Genomic DNA, 25662 nt, shown 5'->3' on the forward strand with positions numbered 1-25662 from the left:
TTCTCCTCTCCTCTCCTCTCCTCTCCTCTCCTCTCCTCTCTTCTCTTCTCTTCTCTTCTTCTCTTCTCTTCTCTTTCTCTTCTCTTCTCTTTTCTCTTCTTCTCTTCTCTCTTCTTGTCGCTCCTCCATAATACCTTCTACCTCTCTCCTTCTCCTCTGTCTCTCCCATTCCCTCCTTCTCCTCCTCCTGCCCTCTTCCCCTTCTTTTTTTTTTCTCCTTCTCCTCCTTCTCCTTCTCTGTCTCTGTCTCTGTCTCCCTGCCTGTTTGTCTTTCTGTCTCTGTCTTTCTCTCTATCTCTCTATCTCTCCTTTCTTTCTCCTTCCCCACTGCCCCACTGCCCCATCCTGGAAATTTAGCCTAGAACCTCACATATGCTAGGCAAGCATTATACATCTCATCTACCTCCTTTGCCCTACAATTTCCTGTTCTATGGCTATGCTTGAATTGATGTTATTCTTCCTTGCAAGCTTTTTAAATACATCTTTCTAGACACAACATAAATTGTGCTTCAGTGTGAAGTTGGTATGATTGTTTTAGTAGACATCTTTTGCCTTTCTTTGTAACTTAATAGTATATATTCCTTATATTATTCTTCTGCCAGCTGTCATCTCTTAATACTCTAAGATGCAAATCAATCTCCTTATCTTAATTGCACATCTGAAAAAAAATATCACGGAGATCTTTGATCCTTTTCTGTTACCTGAGATAAGGAATGGATTATTTAATTATTGTAATTGCTTATTTTCAGAAAAAACGTTCCGCATTTTTTATCTATTTCCAAATACATATGCATTTTTACCACATATTGCTCAAATTCAATTAAGTCGCCTAAGCAATTTGATTCTTATTTCTCTAGAGTTTCCAGAAAGAAACTTCATAAACTTTCCTGGGAACTAATGTCATGTAATTAGCTGCTCTTCAAAACTTAATCCCCATGACAATGAATAGATCTTCATTCCACCCACTAAGATAAAAAAAAAAATCTATTTTGTCATGTAAAATATGCCTAGACATAAGTAGAGCCTTCATTAAAATAGAGGTAACTGTTTCACTCTCCAAAAAGCATTCTTAACTGTTTCTACTTTCTCTTCCATTCTTTAATCCAAAAATGCAGCACTCACCCACTGTGTGACATGTGCCGCTGCTACTGGATGCCACTCATTAAATGACGGGCAAAGATTACTTTGGTGATGGCGCGTGCCTCTGCATTTTGGGAAACTTAGCCATGTTGGTGAAATGTTAGTATATTTCTCATCTCGACCAATAAAGACCAAATTGTGTTGCTTCAGTATGAAACTGGTGGACAGACATCATTATCCCCACAGATGGATATGGTGGGGACACAGAAACACACAGCAGGAACTTTGGATTTGAGCATAAAGGATCTGTGATCTTTCTTCACCCTGGGTAGGGTCTGTCTCCCTTCCTTGACCAGGAATTCTCAAGAGAACAAATATTGCCGCCCCCTCTTCTTTTTGTTGATGCTCAAGTTCGTAATAAGATTTCTCATCTTTCACTTTAGGAGCTACTACACATCTATGTGAGAGATAAAATAAGACATTTACTCTAATGGCAAATATGCTTCTTTAAAAAGACAATGATAGGGTTGAATACTTGTGGAATGTGAGCCTGAAATCACATGATCTAATTTGTTGAACAATTTATAATATTAGATGTAAAATGACTTTCTTCCTGATAAGGATCCTCCTAAGTAAATCCAGGATTTGCCACTGTTTCAAAATATGATAATATTATTAAAGTTAAACTCTGTTGTCACTGGTTAAAAATGTATTCAAGGCAGCCTTAAAAATTTTGCTACACAAATTGACTTTGCTCAATATAGCCATTAGTCTATTCACTCTAAATGTTAGCAGCTTTAAAAACAGCAAGACTTTATAGAAAAATAATCAACTGATGTGTGGTTTTGTTGCAGATATTAAGCATGGAACTTCTTAATAAATTGAAAAGATATTATATAACAAGCAGGTTTCACTTTAGCTTTACATTCCACAGGTGTTTAGTATCATTATTTGCAGTTTCATAGACATAATACACATTTCCTTTCTCTAGATACATGGGGAAATTATTACAAGTTTGCCTAAGGATAAACACTAAGATTACTAATGTATTCTCCTTTGCATTTTATTAAGCTTTTCCAAACTCAAGGGAATTTTATGAGATATTAATTCATTTTACATCTAATATTATAAATTGGTCAACAAATGAGATCATGTGATTTCAGGCTCACATTCCACAAGTATTCAACCCTATCATTGTCTTTTTAAAGAAGCATATTTGCCATTAGAATAAATGTCTTATTTTATCTCTCACATTTGATAACTCAGTATAGCCAAAACATCCCTACCCAAAAGTTATTGAAACATGATCATTTATTTCCACTTTCCACCTGCTGTTCTTTATATTCATTGAATCTTTAATTTGTAGACATTAATTATTTGAGCATTATAACTCTAGTTAAGATGATTTTTTAAAAAAATTTTAAAGGAGTTCTAGTTGTCAATTTCAAGTGAATATCTTCATTATCTGTGAGGAGCTCATGATTAACTTAATTATACATATATATTTAACTATGTAATTATTATTCTCACAATTTAAATTTTCCAAAAAGTGATATTTAAAGTGTCAATATCAAAGTAATTTATAACCTTTCAAAAGACCAATATAGACATATATTGCAGTATTTTCTCAAAATGCATGAAATTTTATTTGAATGTAAATGTCAGTTGATTTTTTAGGGAGATGAAAATCTTCGGAAGAATTTCTTTGAAATATTTGAATTTAAATGGAAAATAAACCAGTATTAAGCAACAAGGGATAGAAAGAAACATACTTGTTCCAAAATATCTAGAGTTATATCTTTAATTTCAATGAAAAGTAACAATTAACTAGAACTAATAGAGATATCTTGAGGTAGAAAAGAAGAATTCATCAAAATGGGTTTACTTTCAAAAACAAATGTTAAGTATTCTAACGTTTTCTGAGAAGCAGTATTATGGCTTCAATAAAAATTAAAGGATGAAAACATTTATAAAATACTAAAATATTAATAAAACCAAAACATACCAAATTTTACATTGATGGACTGACAATATTTTATTTACATTCTAATACCTCGGGTCTGTGTGAGGTTTGCTACATTTTATAGAAGAGAATAAAATAATAGTGCAAGTATAGCTCAGTCCTCATTATTTGGAATTGAGTTGGTAATTTTGAATAAGGTAAATTAAATAAATTGATTCAGTACTTAAAGTGTACAAAAAATAATTGGCCAGAATGTACAGTAGACTTTGCAGCTAGTAAGCATCTCTTTTGTTCAAGAGGTCTACAAATCAGATCTATTGTTAATCATTTAGCCTGATGTGACATTGTTCTGAATTTTTTATTTTTGCATTTTTATTATGATTAGAATAAGCTCTTGTGACATACAGTGTAAGTAAAATCACTGAATTATCTCCATATTAAAGTGCTAGAAATTGATGAAGATCATCAGCCTGGATTTGCCCTATTTAGTCTCATAAGAACTCAGAAATATGCAAGGAAAGTATTCTGAGAAAGCATTGTATGCTTTAATATCTTCAATTAAATTAAAATGGATCTCATATTATTTGTACAAATCAAATAAAAGATCAATTAAAATCATACAGTTAAAATGTAAAATCGTAAGACTACAAGAAAGGGGTTATAGATTCAAGTTTTATGTTTTTCTCAGAAAGCTAATGAGTTAAAATGCAATATGTCAGTGTGTGAAGGTGGGAAATGCAAGAGGTGATTAAATGGTGATTACTCACATCAGGGACAGTGGAACCCTAATAGGAGAGGCCACAGGGTGCTGCACGCCCCTCTGTATTTGTCGGTTTTCCCATTGCTTAGTACAGTATCCGACTCCTGCAACTTAAAGGAGAAGATATTTTTAACAACTCATGGTTTCAATGAATTCAGTGCATGGCCAGCAGGGTACCAGGCGGCCGCGATGGTGGAAGTGTGTGGTAGGGGAGAGCTACTTCATTCGTGGTGACCTGGAACCAGAGTGCAGAACAGGGAGAGAAAGGGAAAAGACTGTCTTAGTTACTATCTCAGTGCGGGGATAAAATACCCTACAAGTTAAAGCAGAGAAAGTTTATTTGGGCTCAGTTTCTAGCATATCATAGCTGGCTGGCTGTAAGGCAGCCTAGCATGGAGAGGGGTAACAAAGAGGAGAAACAGTGCGTGGGAAGGCAGGCAGAAGGTAGCAGCAACAATGAGCCTGCCTTCTCCCTGTCTCTTTATATTCCATCCAGACTACAGGCCTATGGATTGGTGCCACCCACACCCAGGCTGCGGCATCTTCAGGAAATCCATTCAACTACACTCAGAGCTATGCTAATCCATTTAAGAAACTGATCCAGATATCACCCCTGTGGCTCACATTCTCACATTCCAGATGCTGCCACCTTCAAAAAGCCACAGCTAGGAGCACATGAGACTTTAAGGGACATCTAGACAAAAGCCATAAGTAAGGGAAAATATTACATGCCTCCATGACCCACCCAGAAATGTCATTTCGCCAATACAATTGAAACAGTTAAATTTAACAATCACATCTTTCCATTATGTAAGAACAAAGGGCCCTACCATACATCAAATCTCCTGGCATCCTAATTGGGTGTTTTCCAGTCTCCAGGATTAGAAAATAAATTTCTGTTGTTTATATGCCACCCATTCTATGATGTTATATTATCACACACCCACATAGATGACAGCAGGAGGCAATAAGAAGTAACTGTTCTGCTGGATACCTAACTTTAAAAAATATAGAAGAGGCTTTGGAATTGTTTACTAAGTGCAACCAGGAAGAGTATCGAGGTGCAGCCTAGAAAGAAATATTGCATTAAATACACCATGAAGGAAAATATTTGTGAGAGTAAAGGGAAAAAAGAAGAAAAAATGAAGGAAGGGAGGAATAAAGGAAGAGAAGGAGGGAGGGAGGGAGGAAGAAAGGTAGGGAAGAAGGCAGGAAGGAAGGAAGGAAGGAAGGAAGGAAGGAAGGAAGGAAGGAAGGAAGGAAGGAAGGGGAAAGGGAGGAGAGGGACAGTTCTAGAGGAAACCTAGTTTTTTTGTTGATAGAATGCAGACAGTGAGGAACACTCTGATGATCTCTCAGACCAAAATGTGGTGTCACTGACAATGAGAGAAAGACCATTCTTGTTATAAATTTGGAGAGAACTTAGCTCAGTTATGTACATATCATAGTGTTATTTTGTAAAACAGATTTTGAGTTTGGTAAAGTGAGTATTTGAAATAGTTAGGTGAAGTGTTGAATGAATAAGTCTTTTTTTCCCTGCCTACTTATGCTAAAGTAAAGAAAAATAAATGATATAAAAATGGAATAATCAGTTGAAAGATAAGCAGAACTTAAAATTTTGGAAAATTCTCCCTTTTTTCTTTTTAATGAGAAAGGCTGTTCTTGGGAAAAGATGAAGGGTGTGGTATATTCAAGAGCACATGTGATAGATGAAACTGGTACAGACAGACCATCTCAGAAAAGGCCAGGAGACTTTTTTTAAGACAACAGAGGAATGAGCATGATGCCTTTCTGGAAATTATAAGGGTTGTTGCTCTCATTGGAGGAAAATGACTGAAGGACCTACGTAAGAGGTGGAAAGATTTGAAAGGAGGGATTAAAGGTAACCACAGCACAATCCAGGACCACCTCACTCCCCAGCCTTTGCCTGCTGTGTGCAGGTCCCGCACTCTTTGCTTTCCCATGTACCGTCCCCCGGGCCTTGCCCAGAAGTCACAGGCAACAAACACTGACAGTGTTTCTGCAGATCAACATGTGAGTACACAGCTCTCAAGAGTACAGCTCCCTCCAAGAACATAGCACAATCTCACTGGGTGTCAGCTAATGCCATGGACAGCGTCTCCTGGAGCCTTGGTGGTCAAACATATCCAGGAACCTTCAAGGTCAGGGCTGCCATGTTGCTGTGTACGGAAAGCAAGACTTCCATGCAAGTTAGTCTAAAAGGAAATTCACAGTGCCAGAACGATTATGTGGGAGTCGAATATCTAACATAGTTTCCCCTTGAGTGTTGAACTTGCATAACAGCAATCCTTTTCTATTTTTCTGTTTCTCTTTAGTGGAATTATAATGGCTATTCTGTGTTTGGCTTCACAGACTTAGAGCTCAATGGTAATTTGCTTCAGTTCAAATCACAACTTGTGTCTCACATATGATTAACTTAAATGATATTTAGTGGAGACTTTCAGGCTTTTGAGTTAATAGTGGAAAAAGTAAAGGTTTTTAGTACTACTGGAATGAAATGAATTCAGCTTGCCTGAAAGAAGAATATAAATTCGGAGAGATAGAGACACAAGGATGTAAACTGAATACTTGTGTCATTCGAATTTCACATGTTAAATTTTAAACCCTAACGTGATGGTATTTACAAGCGTGGCCTTTGGAAGGTACAAAGTCATGAGAACAGGGCACCCTATGAGTGGAACGAACACCTTTAGTGGAAGGAACCAAGAAAGGTGCATTGCTCCTTACACAGAGTGAAGACAAAGTTAGAAAAGAGCTACAAAGCCAGATGCAGACTTTGATCAAAACAAATCTACTGGGAACATGATCTTAGTTTCCCCAGTTTTCAGATTTGCGAGAAATAAACTTCTGTGTTTTATAAACCATTTAATCTGTGCTATTTTGTTGTAGACATTCAAATAGACTGCTATAAATATAGGGGAAAATCTTCTTGATATACATCTGGGCAATGATATTTTCAGATATGACAGTCAAACATGGGCAAAAAGGCAAAATAAATAAGATTGCATCAACTTACATTTTCCCCAGCAAAGCAAAAATTAATCAGTAAAATGAAAAGGTGGCTTACATAATGGGAGAAAAGAATTGTATATCATTTATCTGACAAGGGATTGGTATACATAATATATAAGGAACTCATAATTTCATAGCAAAAATGATACAATGTATGAAGTTGAACAGATATTTCTGAAGAAGATACCTATGTCAACCTATGGTCAACAGGTGTATGTAACTGTGTTCAATATCACTAATCATCAGAGAAATACAAATCAAAACCAAAATGAGGTGCCATCTCACACCTATGAAGACATCTAGTTTCAAAGAGACACAAGATTTGTATATTTGAGACTGTGTAGAAAGGAGAACATGTGTACATTGTTGTTATATGTAAAGTGGAATGGAGTACCTTCAACGAATTAAGACTAGAATCTCCATAGGACTAAGAATAAGTTTGGGAGATACAATGTGAAGTCCTGTGACTGCAGCAAACCCAGAGTTGTGTACTTGGAATGCACTAAGAAGGTAGATATTACATGTTCACAATCCTACACACATTAAAAGAAAATTATATGAGTTGATGAAAATGTTAATTAGCTTAATTATAGTGATTATTTCACAGTACATGCACATATCAAAATATCGCATGAAATTCTTTAATGATGTGCCATTTAAGTATTCTTCAACAAAACTGTATACAAAAGCAAGTACAGTGGCATTGTTTTAACTTTTAACTATTTAACTTTTGTTCTTCACATGCTAGAGATTAAAGGATAAGAACTATATATTTAATGAATGGTTTTTTGATTAATTTCTTTAAAATGATGCTTTGGCAAATTGAAAGAGTTCCTGTTGAATTATTTTACATTTAAAATGTATCAGCTATGTAAGGACTGCAGACAATGGTTATATGTGATACATTTCCTCCTCACAAGATCTTTATAGTAAGTTCCTTACAATGAAACACCCAAATGCAGTAATGGAATATAATCAACAATTGAGTGAAAATGATACACAGTGGTTGTTGGGAAGTTAAACAGCTAAGAGGATGTAGAAGATTTTATGTAGGGACAAGGAAGAAAAGAACACTTAATTACAAAAGGTTAAATTATACCCACCGACCTGCCAAACAAATAAATAAACCTGTACAGAAAATGAATTTTGTGCTAAGGACATTTGAGGAAATTTTCAATTTTATGAGTGGAAAGTCATTTTCTAGTTGTATTGTATCATTAAGATATTTCATGAATGCTTTATTGAAACCTATTATTTTAGATTATGAAGGGAAATATTTAGCAACTTTACACTGACTATACAAAACATAGCGATATCAACCATACATTACAGACTGGCTATGGCCTGAAAAAAACTATCAAAATCTTCCAAGGTTAACAGTTTTATGAACAATAATAAACATAACATTTGAAGTGAAAAATTATGTACTTATGAAAGACATTGTGTTACTGATAGGAACAGATACTACCCTTGAACTTAGCCAAAATGCCAAGAAGTGAAATGGTGTTACTGAAACAGCATTTAAATGAAGCTTTTCATATAGAGGGATGTTTATTATTTCACCTAGAACTGTTTGAGTTCAACAAAAAAAAATGTAATTACTACAAAATTTGAACTTCTTTACAACTCAGTTATTAATTTATTTTCATGCTTAGCTTATGCTTATCATGATAAAGAACATTTGAAAAGCACAATTTGTGTTTATTTGTTTTCTGATACTAGGAATCGAACTCAGGACCTTGCACTTGCCAGACTGATGCTGTACAGCTGAGCTATATCTCCAGCCCCTAAAAAGCACAATTAAAAGAAATGAAAACTCAGATGTATAGAACTCTGATCTTGAATTAATGTTATCAACAAGCTTTTCATGAAACTTGAGATAAATAACGCAAAATCATCAGATTAATTTTTCTCTCTATTATGGAACAATATTTACACACATTATTTATTATAGACATAAAGTATATTTCTGTTCAAGTGTATCTCATGTAGGCTCTTTCCTGTAACTCATACAGCTCTTTAAAGTATTTTTTAAGAGGTAAAATCAGGGGCTGGGTGTGAAACTGAGTAGTAAAACCCTTACCTAGCATATGAGGTGGCCTGGCTTTAATACTCAGCACCATAAAACAAAGAGAAAACAAATAAAAAAGAAAATGCCATAGTTTTATGCACTAATGGAAAATTGAAACATTGCCATGCTTGTATAAAGTGCAAATTGAGATTTTAAAAAATAATGAAAATGATCAAACTGGGATAAAATCACGCAGTAAGTTTTAAGGAAATTTTGGACACTTTCGATTAGAGATGGAATTATGACTGAAGTGTTTTTATCCATCTAACTGGGGTCAAAGTATTAAAGAATTCAATATTAGGTATAAAACAATTAAAAAGTACTTTTGTTATTTTTCAAGCCTGTTGCAAGTTTTTGAAGAAGAGTGATATTTCTCTCAGGTAATTGTTTAAACAATGTTTTTAAAGAGGCTCCTTTGGCTTATTTTAATTTTTTGCAGAACAAAGGCTCAGTCTCAGCTGAAAAGCTTCAGTACCTTTACTGGATTTTCAGAGCTATGTGAGGAGAATAACAGCAACTGTAATTTGAATGGTCATTTATATCCCTTATAAGCCTTTGATTTCTCATATCTATCTGAATTGTATCACAGTTCAGGGCAACATGAGCAGATCCACTTTAAGTGAGTGCTACAGCAGCTCTGCCTTGAAGGCGACCTTAGATGTGACATTGAATGGCAAGAAAATCCCTGGGAGTAATACAAGATTTAAGAAAGCGAAGACAACATGGATAAGTTTAATCTCACTTTAGAATTTTGCCAGTCTAATTAGTTTCGATGTAAGTGTTTTCTTTTCCTTAAGAGCTGAAAAGCTCTAGCCTCTGCTTCTCTTTGACAGAAGAGATGTACAATGCATTATCTAAACAAACATAACCTATTTTGTTAAGCTCCATATGATAAAATCTTATTTTATGATGGAAAACACAATTTCTATTTTTTCTCTCTACCAAGATTTCTGTATCTGCAGTAACAGTGTAAATGAGTTTGTTTCTCTTTCTTTTACTAGTTTAAATACCATAATATCAATGTCTCTTTTGCCTTACTGGCCAGAGTTCGGAATAATACCAAAGGTCCTTTATGTAAATCAAACACATTAAAATGAAGCAAAAATATTAAATTAGTGAGAGTAATTAAATCCTTTAAAGAAGCCATCCCTGTTGCCATAACAAAGGAAAATCTATGATGATTTATAATTTTCAGAGAAATTGCACTATGATTTTAAAACCATGCTGATTTAATATAACAACAAAATAAATTACTTCATGCCATTTGTCCTTACAAAATTATTACAAGCTTGTAGCCTAGTTTTACTTTCACCTAATTTCTGAGTTTGAATTTCTAATAGATTATAGGTTGAAAAAACTCTTCGCACACCTCAGTTTGTAGTTTATTATATGGGCATATATAAAGGAAAAAAAAGTCATCCATTTACTAACTTCATAATTTGAGGTACCATTTTATTGCAGAGTACAGAGTTTTTTGTTTTTCAAGTAGTGGTTTTCTTTCAGGCTACACCATGGGTGTTTAGTAAATTCAGGACGATTTAATGTATGTATCTTATTTAGGAAAGGCAAGTCAAATTACAGATCCAAGCTTTGCCTCCCCGGAATCTATTACTTTCCCTCTCTTTACTTTGGTCCACTTATGCAGTTCTTTCTTTTCACATAATAATCTTTCTTTTCACAGAATGTTAATAACCCTCAGAATAAGGGTTATTGTACCAAAACCTTTATAGTCTCAAATCAAAAACAAACATTTCTTGTTCACAAACTTTGTAAAACTTGCATCAGTAGGTTTACTTTCAGGCATCTCTCCTATAATTTTGAAAGTAATCTATAAACCCACCATTGTAATAACAGTTTAGACCGCATTCTTACCCTGTTTCAGTCTCTCTAGCCTCTCTCTCTCTTTCAATGCTCTGATTCAAAACTCAGTACACAGACTAATCTTATAGTGAGAGCAGAAAACATGGAGACATTCATGCTCATTCTGAGGCGATCATTTGTAATTTAAGAAGTAGGTTTCCCTGAAAACTTGTCAAAGCTCTTGTCAAATGTTACAGGAAAGGGAGTGCTGACCAGCCAGCAGGCCAGCAAGTGCTTTTGTCTGAAATATGCATGGAATTTAAAGAAAATATGGAATTTTCTGGGGCATAAGTCATTTTTATTGTTTAATGTAAGTACTAAACTCTATTTTCCTTTGGTTGAATATGCAGAAAACTTCAACAGCTCTGTTATCTATTTTTAACCTAAAAAGATGAAAAGATTACACCTACAATCTTATCTCCTCACTTAGGTTTTACGTGGAATGTTAATTGCAATTAAAATGAATGCTTTAATTTCTGCAGCTTTTCTTGGTTAATCATTTTGAAGAAAATAATTAAATGTAAGCCTCAAAGTTTCCTGATCAGCACAGGCATGTTACAGTCTAACACGTGCTCTTGAGGAGATGTTTGCCAAGCACAATGATGCATGCTGGTAATCCTAGAACTCTAGAAACTGAGGCAGGAAGGTACCTAGGAGTTCAAGGCCAGCCTGGGCTTCTAATGAGTTCAAGAACAGAATAAATTATATTGCTCAATCACAGTGCAAGACCTTGTCTCAAAAAATGTAAAGAGGAAGAGGAAAGAGAGAGAGAGAGAGAGAGAGAGAGAGAGAGAGAGAGAGAGAGAGAGAGAGAGAGAGAGAGAGAGAGAGAGATACAACAGCATCATGACAACTGTGGAGCGTCTTGGGGAATATCAAAGTTCTCATCAGCAACAAAGTCATACATAATACTCTGTCATATAGTCTTGTGTATCATATGTTCTATATTTCTCATGTAAAAGTTGATTAATCTGTATAAATAAATACTACTAAGTCTTCTTTGCCATTGATGCATACTATTCAGCAATTAAATATAGACTCAGTGATGAATTTTTTTTATTGTAAGGAGAATAGTAGAAAATGAATAATAGCAAGATACAAACACAACAAAGCAAGAACATTAAGATGGTATGGGGTTACAAACCAAATGATAGGAATTAACAGGGGTTGTTACATTACATATTGTTATCTTCAGCAAAGTTGCTCAGATTACCAGATGTAGGAATGGAAGATTTTTCAAACCATTAAAGAGAATAAGAAAATAATAATTTAAAAAAATTAGAAAAAATCCAGAGTTTCACTAGACAAGATGGTAGGAATTTACCAGTGGTTGTTATATTGCATATTGTTGTCTTCTTATCAGTTGCTCAGATTACCAGGTATAAGCATAGAAAATTGGTCAAAATACATAAAAAAATTTAAGTGTTAACGCTTCCTTTCAATAAAACACCAGACATCAGCAGTACAGTTATCCCAGCTATCTATCTATCTATCTAATCTAATCTATCTATCTATTTTTTGCCTTAGTTCTTTCTTTTATTTTCTTCTTTCCCCATCCAGTTATTCCTTCTTTTGACAGATTTCTTTCCCTTTCACATTATCTATTGTACATTTTGGATTTTATTTACTCTTTCAGGTTTTTACACTAGGGAGACAATATGATGTTTACACACCTGGGTCCGATTTATTCAACTTCTGAGTAAGATCTCTAGTTGCATCCATTTACCTATAAAAGCCTCGAGTTTATCTTTTATTAGCTGAGCAATACTCCATTTTATTAAAATACTACATCTTTTTTACCCATTTCTCAGTTGATGGGCATTTGGATTGTTTCTAAGATTTAGCTGTGACAAATTGTGCTGCTATAAACATGGGTGTGCCTATATCAATGTGGTATGATGTTTTTAATTCTTCTGGGAAAATACCCAGAAGGTGAATAGCTGGGTTAAGTCGGCCTTCTAATCCTACTTTTGTGAGCAATCTCCAAACTGATTTCCACTGTGGTTTCACCAATCTACAGTCCCACCAACTGTGGAGAAGGGTTTCTTTTTCTCCACAGCCTCTCCAGCATTTGTCATTGGTTGATTTCTTAATGATAGCTATTCTTTGTGGGATGAGATGGAATCTCAGTGTTGTTTTAATTTGCATTTCTTGAATGACTAATGATGCTGAACATTTTTTCATATATTTATTCATCGTTAGTATTTCTTCATCTGAGAAGTGTGTATTCATCTCAGATGCCCATTTTTGAACTGGGTCTTTGAATTTTGAAGACCTGATATTTTTTAATTCTTCATATGTTCTAGATAGAAGTCCTTTGTCTGAGGGGCAGTTGGCTATAATTTTTTCCTTATGTGTGGGTTTTCTTTTTCTCTGTTGGTGATTTCTTTTGATGTGCAAAATCTTTTTAATAAAATGAGATGTCAGTTGTTGATTCTTTGAAGTATTTTCCATGGAGTTTCGTTTTTGCCCATGAACTATCTGCCTACTCCTGTGTCTTCAGGATTTTTATCTACGTTTTCTTCCAGTAGATTTAGTGTTTCTGTTTTGATATTTAGATCTTTGACCCATTTTGACTTTAGTTTAGTGCATGGTAATAGACATGGATTTAACTTTGGTCTTCTGCATGTGGAAAATCAGTTTTTCCAGTATCATTTATTAAAGAGACTATCTTTCTTCCAGTGAATGTGTTTGGCCTCTTTGTCAAAGATAAGACGCTTAGTGTGTTTGTAGCTGTGTCTGCATCTTGTAATCTCTTCCATTGATCTTCAGGTCTGTTTTGTTGCCAGTACCATGCTGATTTTATCACAGTAGCTTTGCAGTATTAATTCAAGTCAGGGATTGTGATACCTCCTGCCTTTCCCTTGTTACCCAGGATTGCTTTTGCTATTTTAGGCCTCTTCTTGTTCCAGATGAATTTTAGGAATGTTTTCTCTAGATCTGTGAGGTATACTACTGGTATTATAATAAGGATTGTTGAATCTATACAACGATTTTGGGAGTATGGCTATTTTCACAATGTTGGTTCTTCCTATCCATGAGCAAGGAATATCTTTCCATCTTCTGAAATCCTCTTTGACCTCTTTTCTGAGAGTACTCTAACTGTCACTTCTTTGGTTAGATTCTTTTACTTCTTTTGTTAGATTCATTCCTAAGTATTTCATTGTTTTAGATGTTATTATGAAAGGTGTGGTTTCCCTAATTTCTCAGTTTGTTTTTGGGTACAGGAATGCTATTCATTTTTGAGTGTTGACTTTGCATCCAGCTACACTACTGAATTTGGTTGTTAAATCTATAACCCTTTGGTTGGAGTTTTTGGGTTCTTTTATGTAGAGTATCATGTCATTTGCAAATAATGATAATTAGTAATGAATAACTTTTGGACTACCCAGAATCATGAATTATGTCACAGTCTATGGAAAATATACCTCTTTGCACAGATAATTCATTCATTATGGTGATTATTACACCCACCACAAGTAGTTTTACCTACATTTCTTTTTAACTTTCTTTTACACATTTGGTTCAGTTCTGCTCAATATAAAGACTTTTATTTAAAAGTTGAGAGAACAGGGGCTGGGGATTTAGCTCAGCGGCAAAAGCTCCTGCCTGGCAAGCGCAAGGTCGTGAGTTCGGTTCCTGGTACCAGAGAAAAACCAAAAAAAAAAAAAAAAAACAGAAGCTGATCACTAATGGGAGGAAAGGAGAATTTTGTTCACTCCATCAGAGGTACTTGTAAAGACACAGTATTTTTATTTTTAAAAATGCAGTATTTTAATATCTGCATTTGAGTAGAAAATTATCTGTCATAATACAGGATTTGACATATCCCAGGAGATATTTCTCACAGTCTTTACTTCCATGTGCCTTTTCCAGGTTTTTGTATTTGTGTTATATTGAATCCAGGTCTGGTACAGTGCATAATTGAGAAGAAATTCAAATAAATATGCAAGTGACAAGAATGTAAAATCATATTTAAAAGAGACAATGTAAAAAGGAGCCACTCTTACTATAGATTGCACTCCGTGACTGTTCTTTGATATGACTGCAATATGTATTATTGGATGTCAGTACTCTATACGCTGAATTCCATATTGTCTTCAAACTCCAAAGAAATAATTAGAAATGATAAAACACTTGGAATACGTACAAGAAAAGATAGCTTGTTTACCTCATGTTGTTTCTTGGATATTAAAATGACAAAATAAAAATAACTTTCTATAGGAAAACAATGTCTTTTTTTTTGTTCAATGTCACTGCTTGCTTAATAAGCTAAAATGAAGGTGGAGAAAAGGATACTGCTCCAAACTTACTCAATCTTAGATGACTTTTCTTCCTTCTTGGAATGCTTTCCTATGAAATTAGTCACCCAACATTGCAATAACTTTGCTTTTCTTCTTAGAATGCATTAAATGTTGGATTTGTGTACATTTTTGTCTTCTAGCAATTGTTGTTTTGAGCAACCTGGAACCAAATACAACTTATGAAATCAGGGTTGCAGCTGTGAATGGAAAAGGTCAAGGAGACTACAGTAAGATAGAGATCTTCCAAACACTACCAGTTCGTAAGTAGTCATCTCTACCTTGATCTTTGTTGCTATTTTCTGCACCTACAAATTCATGGAATTGTATAACGCAGGAAGATGCTTCAGCATTATTGGGAAGTGAAATATGCCTTTGTTAAGGTGGCTTCTAAATCTGGTGGCATCTCAGATTGATAAAATAAGAGCTTTATTATATGGCAAAAAAGATAAGGTGCATTGGAAAATCTACGGTTAAAACTATTATGAGGCATTTGTTAAAATCTGAATAATTGTATTTTAAACTTCAGAAGATATTCTGTGAGATAGTAGAGGAACACTCGTGTAACATTTCTAATACTTATTTATTCTGATGAGACATTAGCATTACCTTTATCACACAAATTATAAATGCACTAAGTGTAAGAAAAAGGAATCAATAAATTAATCTGTGAGGAGAGTGACTGCCAAAGAACTATTGTAGACTTGCCCATGACTCTTCTCTTTTGAAAGATTATGTGTGTTGAGCTTTTAGGAAGGTAAGATAAATTTGGAGATTTGTATTCTTCATGTTGAATATTTTCAAAATGCTACAGAATTGAATGAATATTGCAGAACAAATGTTGTGATAAAGTCTCTGCATCATTTTTTTACACACATATTAGGAGCTCTAAATTGGATGTAATGAATTCCCTTACCCTAATTTTGGCTATTAGTTTTCTACTGGTTCTCATACTGTCTGTCAGATGAGTTGCCTGGTTTACATTTTCAGTACCCTCACTTTTTTTGGTCCCTCATTTACTCACCAGAATGTCAAGCTCCTGCACCTTACCCACTAATCCTACATCCCATGTGCTCTGCCCTAATTCGTCTGTCCCTCTCTGCTCTTAAGTTCTCAACCTCACGACCTTCTAAACTCCCACCTACTTTGCTTGTTTGTGACTTCACAGCTCCTCCATGAGCAGCAAATCTCTCTGAACCCGCGGTTTGAAGGGTATTTGTGTGATGTTCCCTTTTCTCACAGAACTGTGAATTTTCTAGTGATTTTTCTCTTTCTGGTGACACTCAGGACAACTGCAAATGAGTTCAAAGTAAAGGCATGATTTTTTTTTTCCAATAAACCTGTGGATAACCTCTCCAATTTTATTTCCTTCTCATTTAGTCATCAATGAGAGTCTCTCTCCCTCCCTCTCTGTCTCATTAATTAGTAGTAGGGTCTCTAGGTGTCTCTGTTCTTCTACAAATATGTAATATTAATTGAAATAAATCAGACATAGAAGTTTAAATATGGCTTGGTTTTTCTTACATATGAGAAGCCCAAAATATAAATAAAGAACAAAATAAAAGATGGCAAAGAGGAAGTAGAAAGAGCTTTATAAACTGAGAAGGATAACAAGAGGTAGAGGAGGGTAGAGAAAGTGAACAGAAAAAATAATTGAAGGAAAAAATATAAATAGAGCATTCACAAATGTGAAGGGAATCAAAAATTGGAAAGAACAGGGTGCAGTGAAAGAGTTAAGAGACAAAAGAGAAGTAAGATGTGTTATGTACAGGTACCAACACCCCACAATATAGATAATCATTATGTACTGCAAGCATGTGCTAATAAAAATCACTTCTAAAAAGTTACAACCCTGCTTTCTTAGTGTAAGGTTGACTTAGCATCATATCCTCGTTACATTGACAGATTTGGAAGTTGGATACTGCATCAAAAAGTATGTACTTAGTTGCTTCTTAGAATGTTTTTAGCTTTTTCTTAGGGTTTTTAAAGTCATAAATATATTAGTATACCTTAAATTTCTATTATTATTGATAATATTGCTTTGGCATAAACATTCTGTAGCAATCACAAATAGAGACTATAAGTTGTATCTATTTGTCTTCAATAGAATCCACATTACACTTTTTGGATTTTATTTTTTTCAAAGAAAATATCAATTACAATAGAATAACAAATGACAAATTTGGTCTATGCTTGATTTTAAATATATATACTTCCAGTTTATATATACAACAATTGCTACTTAAACCAAAGGTTTTGCTTTATCACTCTTTCAAAATGCTACTATGAAAATAATATAATTATGTTATTAAGTGAGAATTTTATAAAATTCACATTATAAAATATACATTTCCCATCATCTCATTAGATAACATGAGCATATCCTTTTATTCTTCATAATACCTCTATATTGATTATATTACCTTTATGGCCAAGCACACTATAATTTTTCTCTTCACTATTACTATGTAGCTCTTACATATGAGACTATTTAATACGCACTTACAAACTAATATATCCTGTTATTATATTGCTTTAATGACCTGCAATTTGGCAAAATAAAACTACTTACATGCTTTAGGTTATAAACACCATATTATAAATAATGTCTAACTTGATGAGGAGGAAAAAAAATTTCAGTTTCTCTAGAATGTATATACTTAATATCTTCACTTTATTGTGTTTATGTTGTTTTGACATTTTTCCAAATAGACTGGAACTTACAAGTATTCTGATCACAGCAAACTAAATTTTTGTTTGTGTGCCTTAGCTTTACCTATGGAGAGCCAAGTTCATATCCATAACCGTTTCCTTATCCTTGGCGTCTTGGAGGAAACAGGCAGGATGACGAGCGCGTTCACTCAGGCATAGCAGCATCCTGACACAAAGCAAGGAGATCCCATTCTAAGCTACCACACAGTGATGGTGATCTTCATGGGGAGAAGGCTTATACACGAGTACAAACATACTCTTTTGCAAATTGTATTGTCAGTACCTGCCATGTAGCGTATGACTGTTTGAGGCAATAGCAGCAATGGAGAATGATTCATGAAACTATATGAAAATAAAATATTGAGAAAAGGCTGGGTGCATGTATTACATCAACTATAGTTACTCTCTCATTATCTTGTTTTGAAATTTTGTTTTATTTTTCTCTTTAAAATAAAACTTAAAACAGAAACAAAAGGCTGTACAATATATCCTTATAAATGTCATCTTCATCAACTTTCTTACAATTATGAATCTAAGAATAAAACACTCATTACAGTATTTCAAGCCATTATCTATCTTGATAGGTATATAAAATGTTTGATGTGTTAATATACAATATTTATAGTAACAATATTCACAAAATATTATAAACTAATTTTAAGTTAATAGAGTAGATAGCTCAAATAATTAATAATAAAAGAAATAAAATTTACACTTAATTAATGCAGCATTGTTCTCACAGTATGTGCACATGAGCATAAGTAATATAACTGGTCCTGAAATTTCACAATTCTGGCTTGGTATGTCTGGATTTATGAATGTTGCTAGCTTATAGAAAAGTCTATGTGGATAAGAGTTTGCATCACAACAAAGAGCAAAGATCAAGTGGTAAACTAGGACAGCATCATAGATTTTTATTTTTTAAATTTTTTAAATCTTTAAAATTTGTTTGAATTTAAAGAGAATAGTAAAAAGACAAAACAAAGCAAGGATGTTAAAAATGATAAGGAGTTTCAAATCAAAAGACAAGGATTAACAGTGGTTGTTATATTACATATATGATAGTGTTCTTTTTATTAAAATGCATTTTCTCTGCATGAAAAAATGTTCTATTGACTCTAGGTGAACCAAGTCCTCCATCCATACATGGACAACCAAGCAGTGGAAAGAGTTTCAAACTCAGCATCACCAAACAGGATGACGGAGGAGCCCCCATTTTGGAATACATTGTGAAATACAGAAGTGTAAGTAAATTGTTTATTGTGATTTGGTACCAGTTTTCTCAAATTGCATTATGAGTTGCACTGAGTTAGTACACAGGTTAGGAATCAATATATATTCAGTAACAGCAATCATAAGAGCTGATTTTCCTTTTTTAAATTCATCATTTTAAATTAAAACTTTTTTCCTTTGCTAACATATAAGCATGTAGCATCAAAATACTTAGCTTTCATTTTGTAATTTCTAGGTGAGAAATACAACTGATTACTATTTCAGAAAAAGCACACCGTTTTCCCTATTTTGTCTTAAAAATTTTGTAAGGTCATTTTACTTTCACTTCTGCTTGATATTCATAATTTTAAGCTAAGCCCTCTTGACCACTGTACTTATTTGGGTAGAATTATTAGCAAATCACCCTCAGAATAAGTTATTGTAATCAAATACTAAGATTCTTTTTCCTTAATACTTGGCCAAGAATGTCCATACTGAACTTTAGGAAAAAATGAATAAATTTTTTCAAATTTAATTAGCGTGCCCTGTTAAGAGAGTTTAGATAGTTAGTAACCTCATGGGTAGTTTAACAAGTTGGGGAAAAAGACCACTTCTTGTAGTGAGGTAATGAAGAAAGTTCCCCATAAACTTTCTTTGCATTTAGCTAAAAATATCTCAAAGGCTACCGAGAATTGTTTCTCCTCAAAATGTTTCAAAAGTCACACTGACTAGTTGTATATAGCATATAATATATTAAAATTTTGCTTTGTAATCATACATGGGTAAATTTTCAATATTTTCTAAATTATACCATCACTACATCTGAATTAAAGCATTTTGGTTTTGAGGAGTAATAAAAAGGAAATTTGATTTTGAATGGCATGCTTCAATAATTAATTTTAGATATCATTTTAGTCTTCTCAATTTAATATTAATATTCTTTTCAACAACAACTCTTCATCGAGGTTTTGTGCTACCTATGATGAGCAGCTCTATATCTATTGTGTAACTTGAGCAGGCTTCATGCTTCTACACCAAGATAGCCCAGAAGGGCTCTATGGTCTATTTGGAGCTGGAAGTGTCACGCCACTTGGTCCAGCGTTCTTGGCCATTCCCATTTGCTCCTCTGGAAACTCTGAGGAAGCACAGAAACTAACTTTAAGGAAAACTGATGTGACTTTAAGAAATCTGATGTGAACTTTAAGAAATCTGATGTGAACTCATGAATTAGACCGGGTAACAGGCTATATGTGCAGATGGTAGCCTACCTTCCCTGCTACCTAGAGTTAATGGTAGAATATATTAGTGTACCTTAACAGATAGTAAGGACCTTCATTAAATTCCCATAAGAAACACTAAAATGCAATGACTACTTGTGACACTATGTCTCATATATTTTATGTATATTTTTTTTTACTTAAAATTAATGAAATGCTTGATTTTCTTTTCTAATGAGTTGATGCTAAAAATATGAATGCTACACTCTATGCAACCAAATATGTATTAAATTGATGATGGAACATATATATTATTTTGTGTTACAGCTTTTCATCTCTTTTATTAAAGATCTTATTAAGAAATCATGAGTAATTTAGGAGTACTGTCATTTCTCTTACCTGTTTCTATTTCCAGTTTTCCATGAGTAAATTTGAGAGTCTGCATACAGTGTGCATCTTTTTCAAACCATTTAATACAAGTTAGCATTGCATATTTGCCTAAAATACTTATTTCTGGAAATTGGTCAGTAAATTTTATATAATTTTGATCTTAAAGTTGATATAAGCTGTTCATTTGTTAAAATGTACATTTGGGTTCCAGGAAACATGATCAAATTCTATTCAACGATGATATTTTTCTGGAACTACATAAGTTTATTTGTAAGATATTCCATATTTAGGAACAAATCCCAGAAATGGAATCAAGCATTAAAATTCCTTTTCTTTTTATTCTTTTATTCTTAAGACACTGGCTTTTATCCTGATACAGATTATCTTGGTTCCTAAGTGGCTTCACATCCACATCAGGATGAGAAGACATTTGAAACAAGGAAAAGAACAATAAGATCTTTGACCGAATCTGTCTCTTTTTCAAAATAGTAAAACATTTTATAAAATCTTTTTTTAATTTTAAAGACAATAAACAATAATAAAATAACAACAATGAAGACAAAAACAATAAAAGTGATACAGGATTTCAAACCAAGATAATAGGGGTGGGCAGTGGTTGTTATATTGCATCTTGTTATCTTCAACCAAATTGCTCAGATTACCAGATGTAAGAATGCACGATTGAACTTGAAAGAGTAAATAAAATCTGAAAGGTGAAATAGATATGGCTGAAAGGAAAGAAACTGCTCAAATAGGAAAAAAAACAACTGGGATGAGGGAAAAGAGGATAAAGAAGGAAAGAAAAAATATATATATACAAGATAGCTAAGGTAATTGTATTACTATTTTCTGTAGGTTTATTGAAAAGGAAGAGTTAATGTATAATTGCTAGATCAGTCTTACATGCCTGTATCTGGTTATGTGAGTAACCACTTTGGAGCTAACAATATGTAATATAACAACCATTGTTAATTTCCTAACAGCATTTTATAAAATCTTACCAACAACATTAAAAGTACTTTTCTTCATACATAGATGGCCTCCCTCCATTAAAGGACGTCAACGAGATGATTTGATATAACCAGAAAATGCTTGTCTTGAACTGTTGTTGAATTTACTTTTTCATTTTAATGAGTGTTATTACTTTTAAAAGGCAAAATATTGCCATTTTAGGCGGTCAAAAATTAAGGTATCTAGTTCTGTTACCCAAAGCAGAATACTGACATCACTCTCTCCCACTCAGTATAGGCTAGCAAGGTAGTCCCAGCCAATGTTGAAAAGAAGAATGTTCTGTGTACAACATAACACCAGTTCAGAGTCTGTTACAGTCACAAAATAATGCCATTTGAGTCCTTCATAAACACACGTGCTTATATTCATAGGTCTATATTTATATTCATGTATATATATATGACATATAGTTCAGTTTTAAAAATAATTTAACATTTAACAATTGATTTGATATTTTCATTTCTTTGAATATGGAAAATTGGGGTTAAAATTGAAAAATTATGTGTGAATTGGATATAGAAACAAATAATTTAGTTGTTCATAATTAAGAGATTAGTAAGCTTGAAGAATCAATTCTTTACAATGGTTCAATAAATTTTACCTTCTCATGTAATTGATAATGGCTCCATTTTAGATTAAAATGTGAACAAGAACAAATTTTATCTCTCGTACATTTTGTTTTGAGACAGGGTCTCATTGTAATTCAGGCTGGCCTTGAGCTATTTGTGTAGCCTAGGATCACACTGACTCCCAGTGATCTTCCTGTCTTAGCCTCCCAAGTGCTGGGATGAGAGGCATGTGCCACCATGCCGTACTACTACATTTCTATCTTGATTAGGTTGTCCTTCTTTCACTCCTCCCAATATAAAGATTGCAGTCTTTATAGCTGCTTAAAATTTACATGGAGATTTTATTTCCCCTTCCAATAAAAGTACGTGTTCTAACCTCCGCAGTTACATTTCACTTCTGTTTTCACATTCAGCATTAATTTCCAGGAATGTCTACCTGTACAAGTAGTGGATGATCTGTTTGATTCACTTCATATAAACATACTTATAACTGACTGCTACTCAGTCGCTGTGCTGCTTGTCTTAGAGCTGGTAGCATTTTAACAATAAACACTGCTTTAATAACATAATTTTAGACGTCTATGACAAATTTTCCAAAAACATTTTTATACCTTTCTGTGTTCCAAGAAAGAAATTGCTCACTGTTAAGACAATTTCTATATTTAATAAAATATAAAGTAATACACTTTTCTTATGTTTTTGAAGGGCAAACTGAAGCAGCAAGTTTGAGTGACTTTGTGGTGAGAAAAAGCAGATAAGAGAACATGAGACTTAATAAGTTAAACACACTTTGCAGCAGTAGTAGCCCAATGTAAATTTGCCTTTGGGAATTATACTGCATGAAGTGCTCAACCACAATCCCATCCTTCCTAAAATGTTCAGGTCCTGTGATTCTAGTTACACACTTTCGTCAGTCTTTCTCCTTGCCATATCGTGTGAGAGTCTGCCTTCTCTTTCACTGCATTGCTCCTTTATTCTAATTTTTTGCCGTTTCCCCTCCACCTGTTTCACCCTGCCAGTATCATGCTCTAAAGGTTCAATTAGAGATAGTGTAGTTCAATACAAAGTTATATTCATGTCAACGAAAATAGATTGGGAAGAAATAATTTCATGCAAATTTTATTTCTGCATGTTTAAAAACATGTCTTTTCAAGAGCATTTGTTACTAAGAGGTTTTAGTGGCATTTGCCTTGGTATTTTACATTTGCAGTGAAGTGGTAACATTTTCAGGAGGGTCCTTCATCATTGGTACTCTGTCTGATTTCAAGCCACTACTTTTATTTGTTTTGCAAAGGACATAACGTCTACAATGGAGCAAAGTGTTACTAAATAATTTGGAAAATGGCTTAGAACTTTATAATGCATTTTTAAACAGATAAACTCTGTGGAAAAATAGTGATATAAACCTGGAAAATAAGTAACCACCCCAATCCAAATTTTTTCTCTAGATTTTTTTTCTTAGCCCATTTCTCAACAGTAACGTACACACAAACATTTGTTTTATATTCTGAGAACAGTATTAACTGAGACAGTGTATTTCATATATGACGTGATTTCTAATAGATCATGAATCAAGGTGTCTCATTTGAATTTCACTGAGTGAAGGCAAGACAGAGATAGTGTACAACTTCCTGAAATCTGTGCTATCCTGTAATGGAGCACATGGCTTTGTTTAGTGACCTACGAAGAAGACAAAGTTTATCAGATCAGAACTAGAGTAATAAAAAGTAAGTTAGCTGTCTATGGAATTAACATCTCCAACAATAAGATAGTAAGATTCAATCATGTATCTGGTTAATTATGACTAATGATGAGCACATTAATCTAATAGAATGAAGAAACACAAAAAATTATTTCAAGAACTGAATATTTGACATCTACATAGTACATCATACATGTAGTGTCAGTAGAACTCCATATAATTTAATAAATATCATTTCCATGCTTCCATCACCTTTTCACAATTTTTACTCTAAATTGATGATCACTATGGGATCGTAACTATCACTTAGCATTGGAATAATATTGAGCTTTCAGAACTGAGAAGAGTGAAAGAAAATTGGTAACTTAAACTCACTTGTCAAAAAGATTCATTAGGAGCTAGCAACAGTAATTATAACATATATTCTAAAGTCTTAATCAAACTTCTTGAGCCATATAAAGTTCAGAAATTGGCATATGATCTAAATGGGAACAGAGAAACAAAGCTATATTGAAAACAGTACTGAGATTATGAATTAATAAAAATGAGCTTCAGTTGTTGAGAGAATTTATTTTATAAGTATAACATTTTAGTCTGTGCATTGAAATACACTTAAAGATCAGTTTTAATTTTGAAATACTTGTGGACAGTATATAGCTTTAGATGTTAAATAGAATGAAATAATTTAATGAATTTTTTTGCTACATGAAGAGACAATGAGTTTTATTCATCTTTACATTGATATAAAATAGCCTATTTGTTGTGTAAGTGTACAAAAGCAGCAATGAATCAGTTAAGCCATTTCATTCCATTATAAATCAGCCTCTAATAGATTCATAGATGTGAGCAATAATGAACACAATGAAAAAAAGAAGACTTAAGTGATCCATTGTGAAGATTATGGCTCGCACTCTGCCAATGTTTATGGATGTGCCTGAGGTGATGACAAAGGAAAACTGCTAAAATGTGGGTGGGGAGGCTCTACAAATATTACTTAAAGCTCATCTTAGGAAATTTTACCCAGCATCAGAACATGGAACCAAGGAAAATGCAGTCAGTTCTGGTAACAAAAAGAAGAGATTATAATTTAGACATTTACTGCTAAAACCTACTAAACCTTAGATATTCCCTAATCTCAGGGGAATATATATTATTTTACATACCAATACACAAGCCCATGTTCGATATGAATTATCCAGACTGCTAACCTCTATTTGTATTCAGAGTATCAAACAGACATTTAGAGATTTCTGGATCCTTCTATGAGATTATACAAATAAAGAATATTTGACCTCTGATATCAGAAATCTAGAAACCCCCAAACTGTTGCATATTCATGCAAAATGTTAAATTAGATGACATCAGAATTTGAAGAACCTAAATTTCACCTAGTGTGTATGAGCTCACCATCTATATTGTCCTTTAATTTTGCAGTTATTTGGGTTTTATTTAACATATTGTTTCAATGAAAACTTGAAAATACAGTTAATAGACTACTACTTGTTATGGTTAAAGCATCAGATAGCCCTGTAAAAATGAAATATATTAATCTTGGGGCTGGGGATTTAGTTCAGCGGCAAAAGCGCCTGCTTGGCAAGCGCAAGGTCATGAGTTCGGTTCCGGGCACCGGAGAAAAACCAAAAAAAAAAAAAAGAAATATATTAATCTTTCCTTCTTTGCTGTGATGTACTATTGTAGAAGTTAGGAAATATTTGCTAATGTGTTGATATCATGACTTTAGAATCACCATTAAGAAGTATCGCTAATTGTTGCATAGTCCT

At 33.6% G+C, this 25662-nt stretch overlaps 1 protein-coding gene across 2 annotated transcripts in view; it reads left to right on the forward strand.

Moving 5' to 3' along the window:
* Ncam2 (neural cell adhesion molecule 2) overlaps nt 1-25662 on the forward strand; it is a 490334-nt gene that overhangs the window by 416324 nt on the left and 48348 nt on the right. For both annotated transcript variants that reach the window (XM_005375584.2, XM_005375585.2), the window contains exons 13-14: nt 15212-15331; nt 18903-19024. In XM_005375584.2, coding sequence (XP_005375641.1) covers nt 15212-15331; nt 18903-19024 — 242 coding nt within the window. The remainder of the gene's footprint in view (nt 1-15211; nt 15332-18902; nt 19025-25662) is intronic.

The sequence above is a fragment of the Chinchilla lanigera genome, unplaced genomic scaffold (assembly GCF_000276665.1).
Source record: "Chinchilla lanigera isolate Chin_1 unplaced genomic scaffold, ChiLan1.0 scaffold00006, whole genome shotgun sequence".
NCBI lineage: Eukaryota > Metazoa > Chordata > Mammalia > Rodentia > Chinchillidae > Chinchilla > Chinchilla lanigera.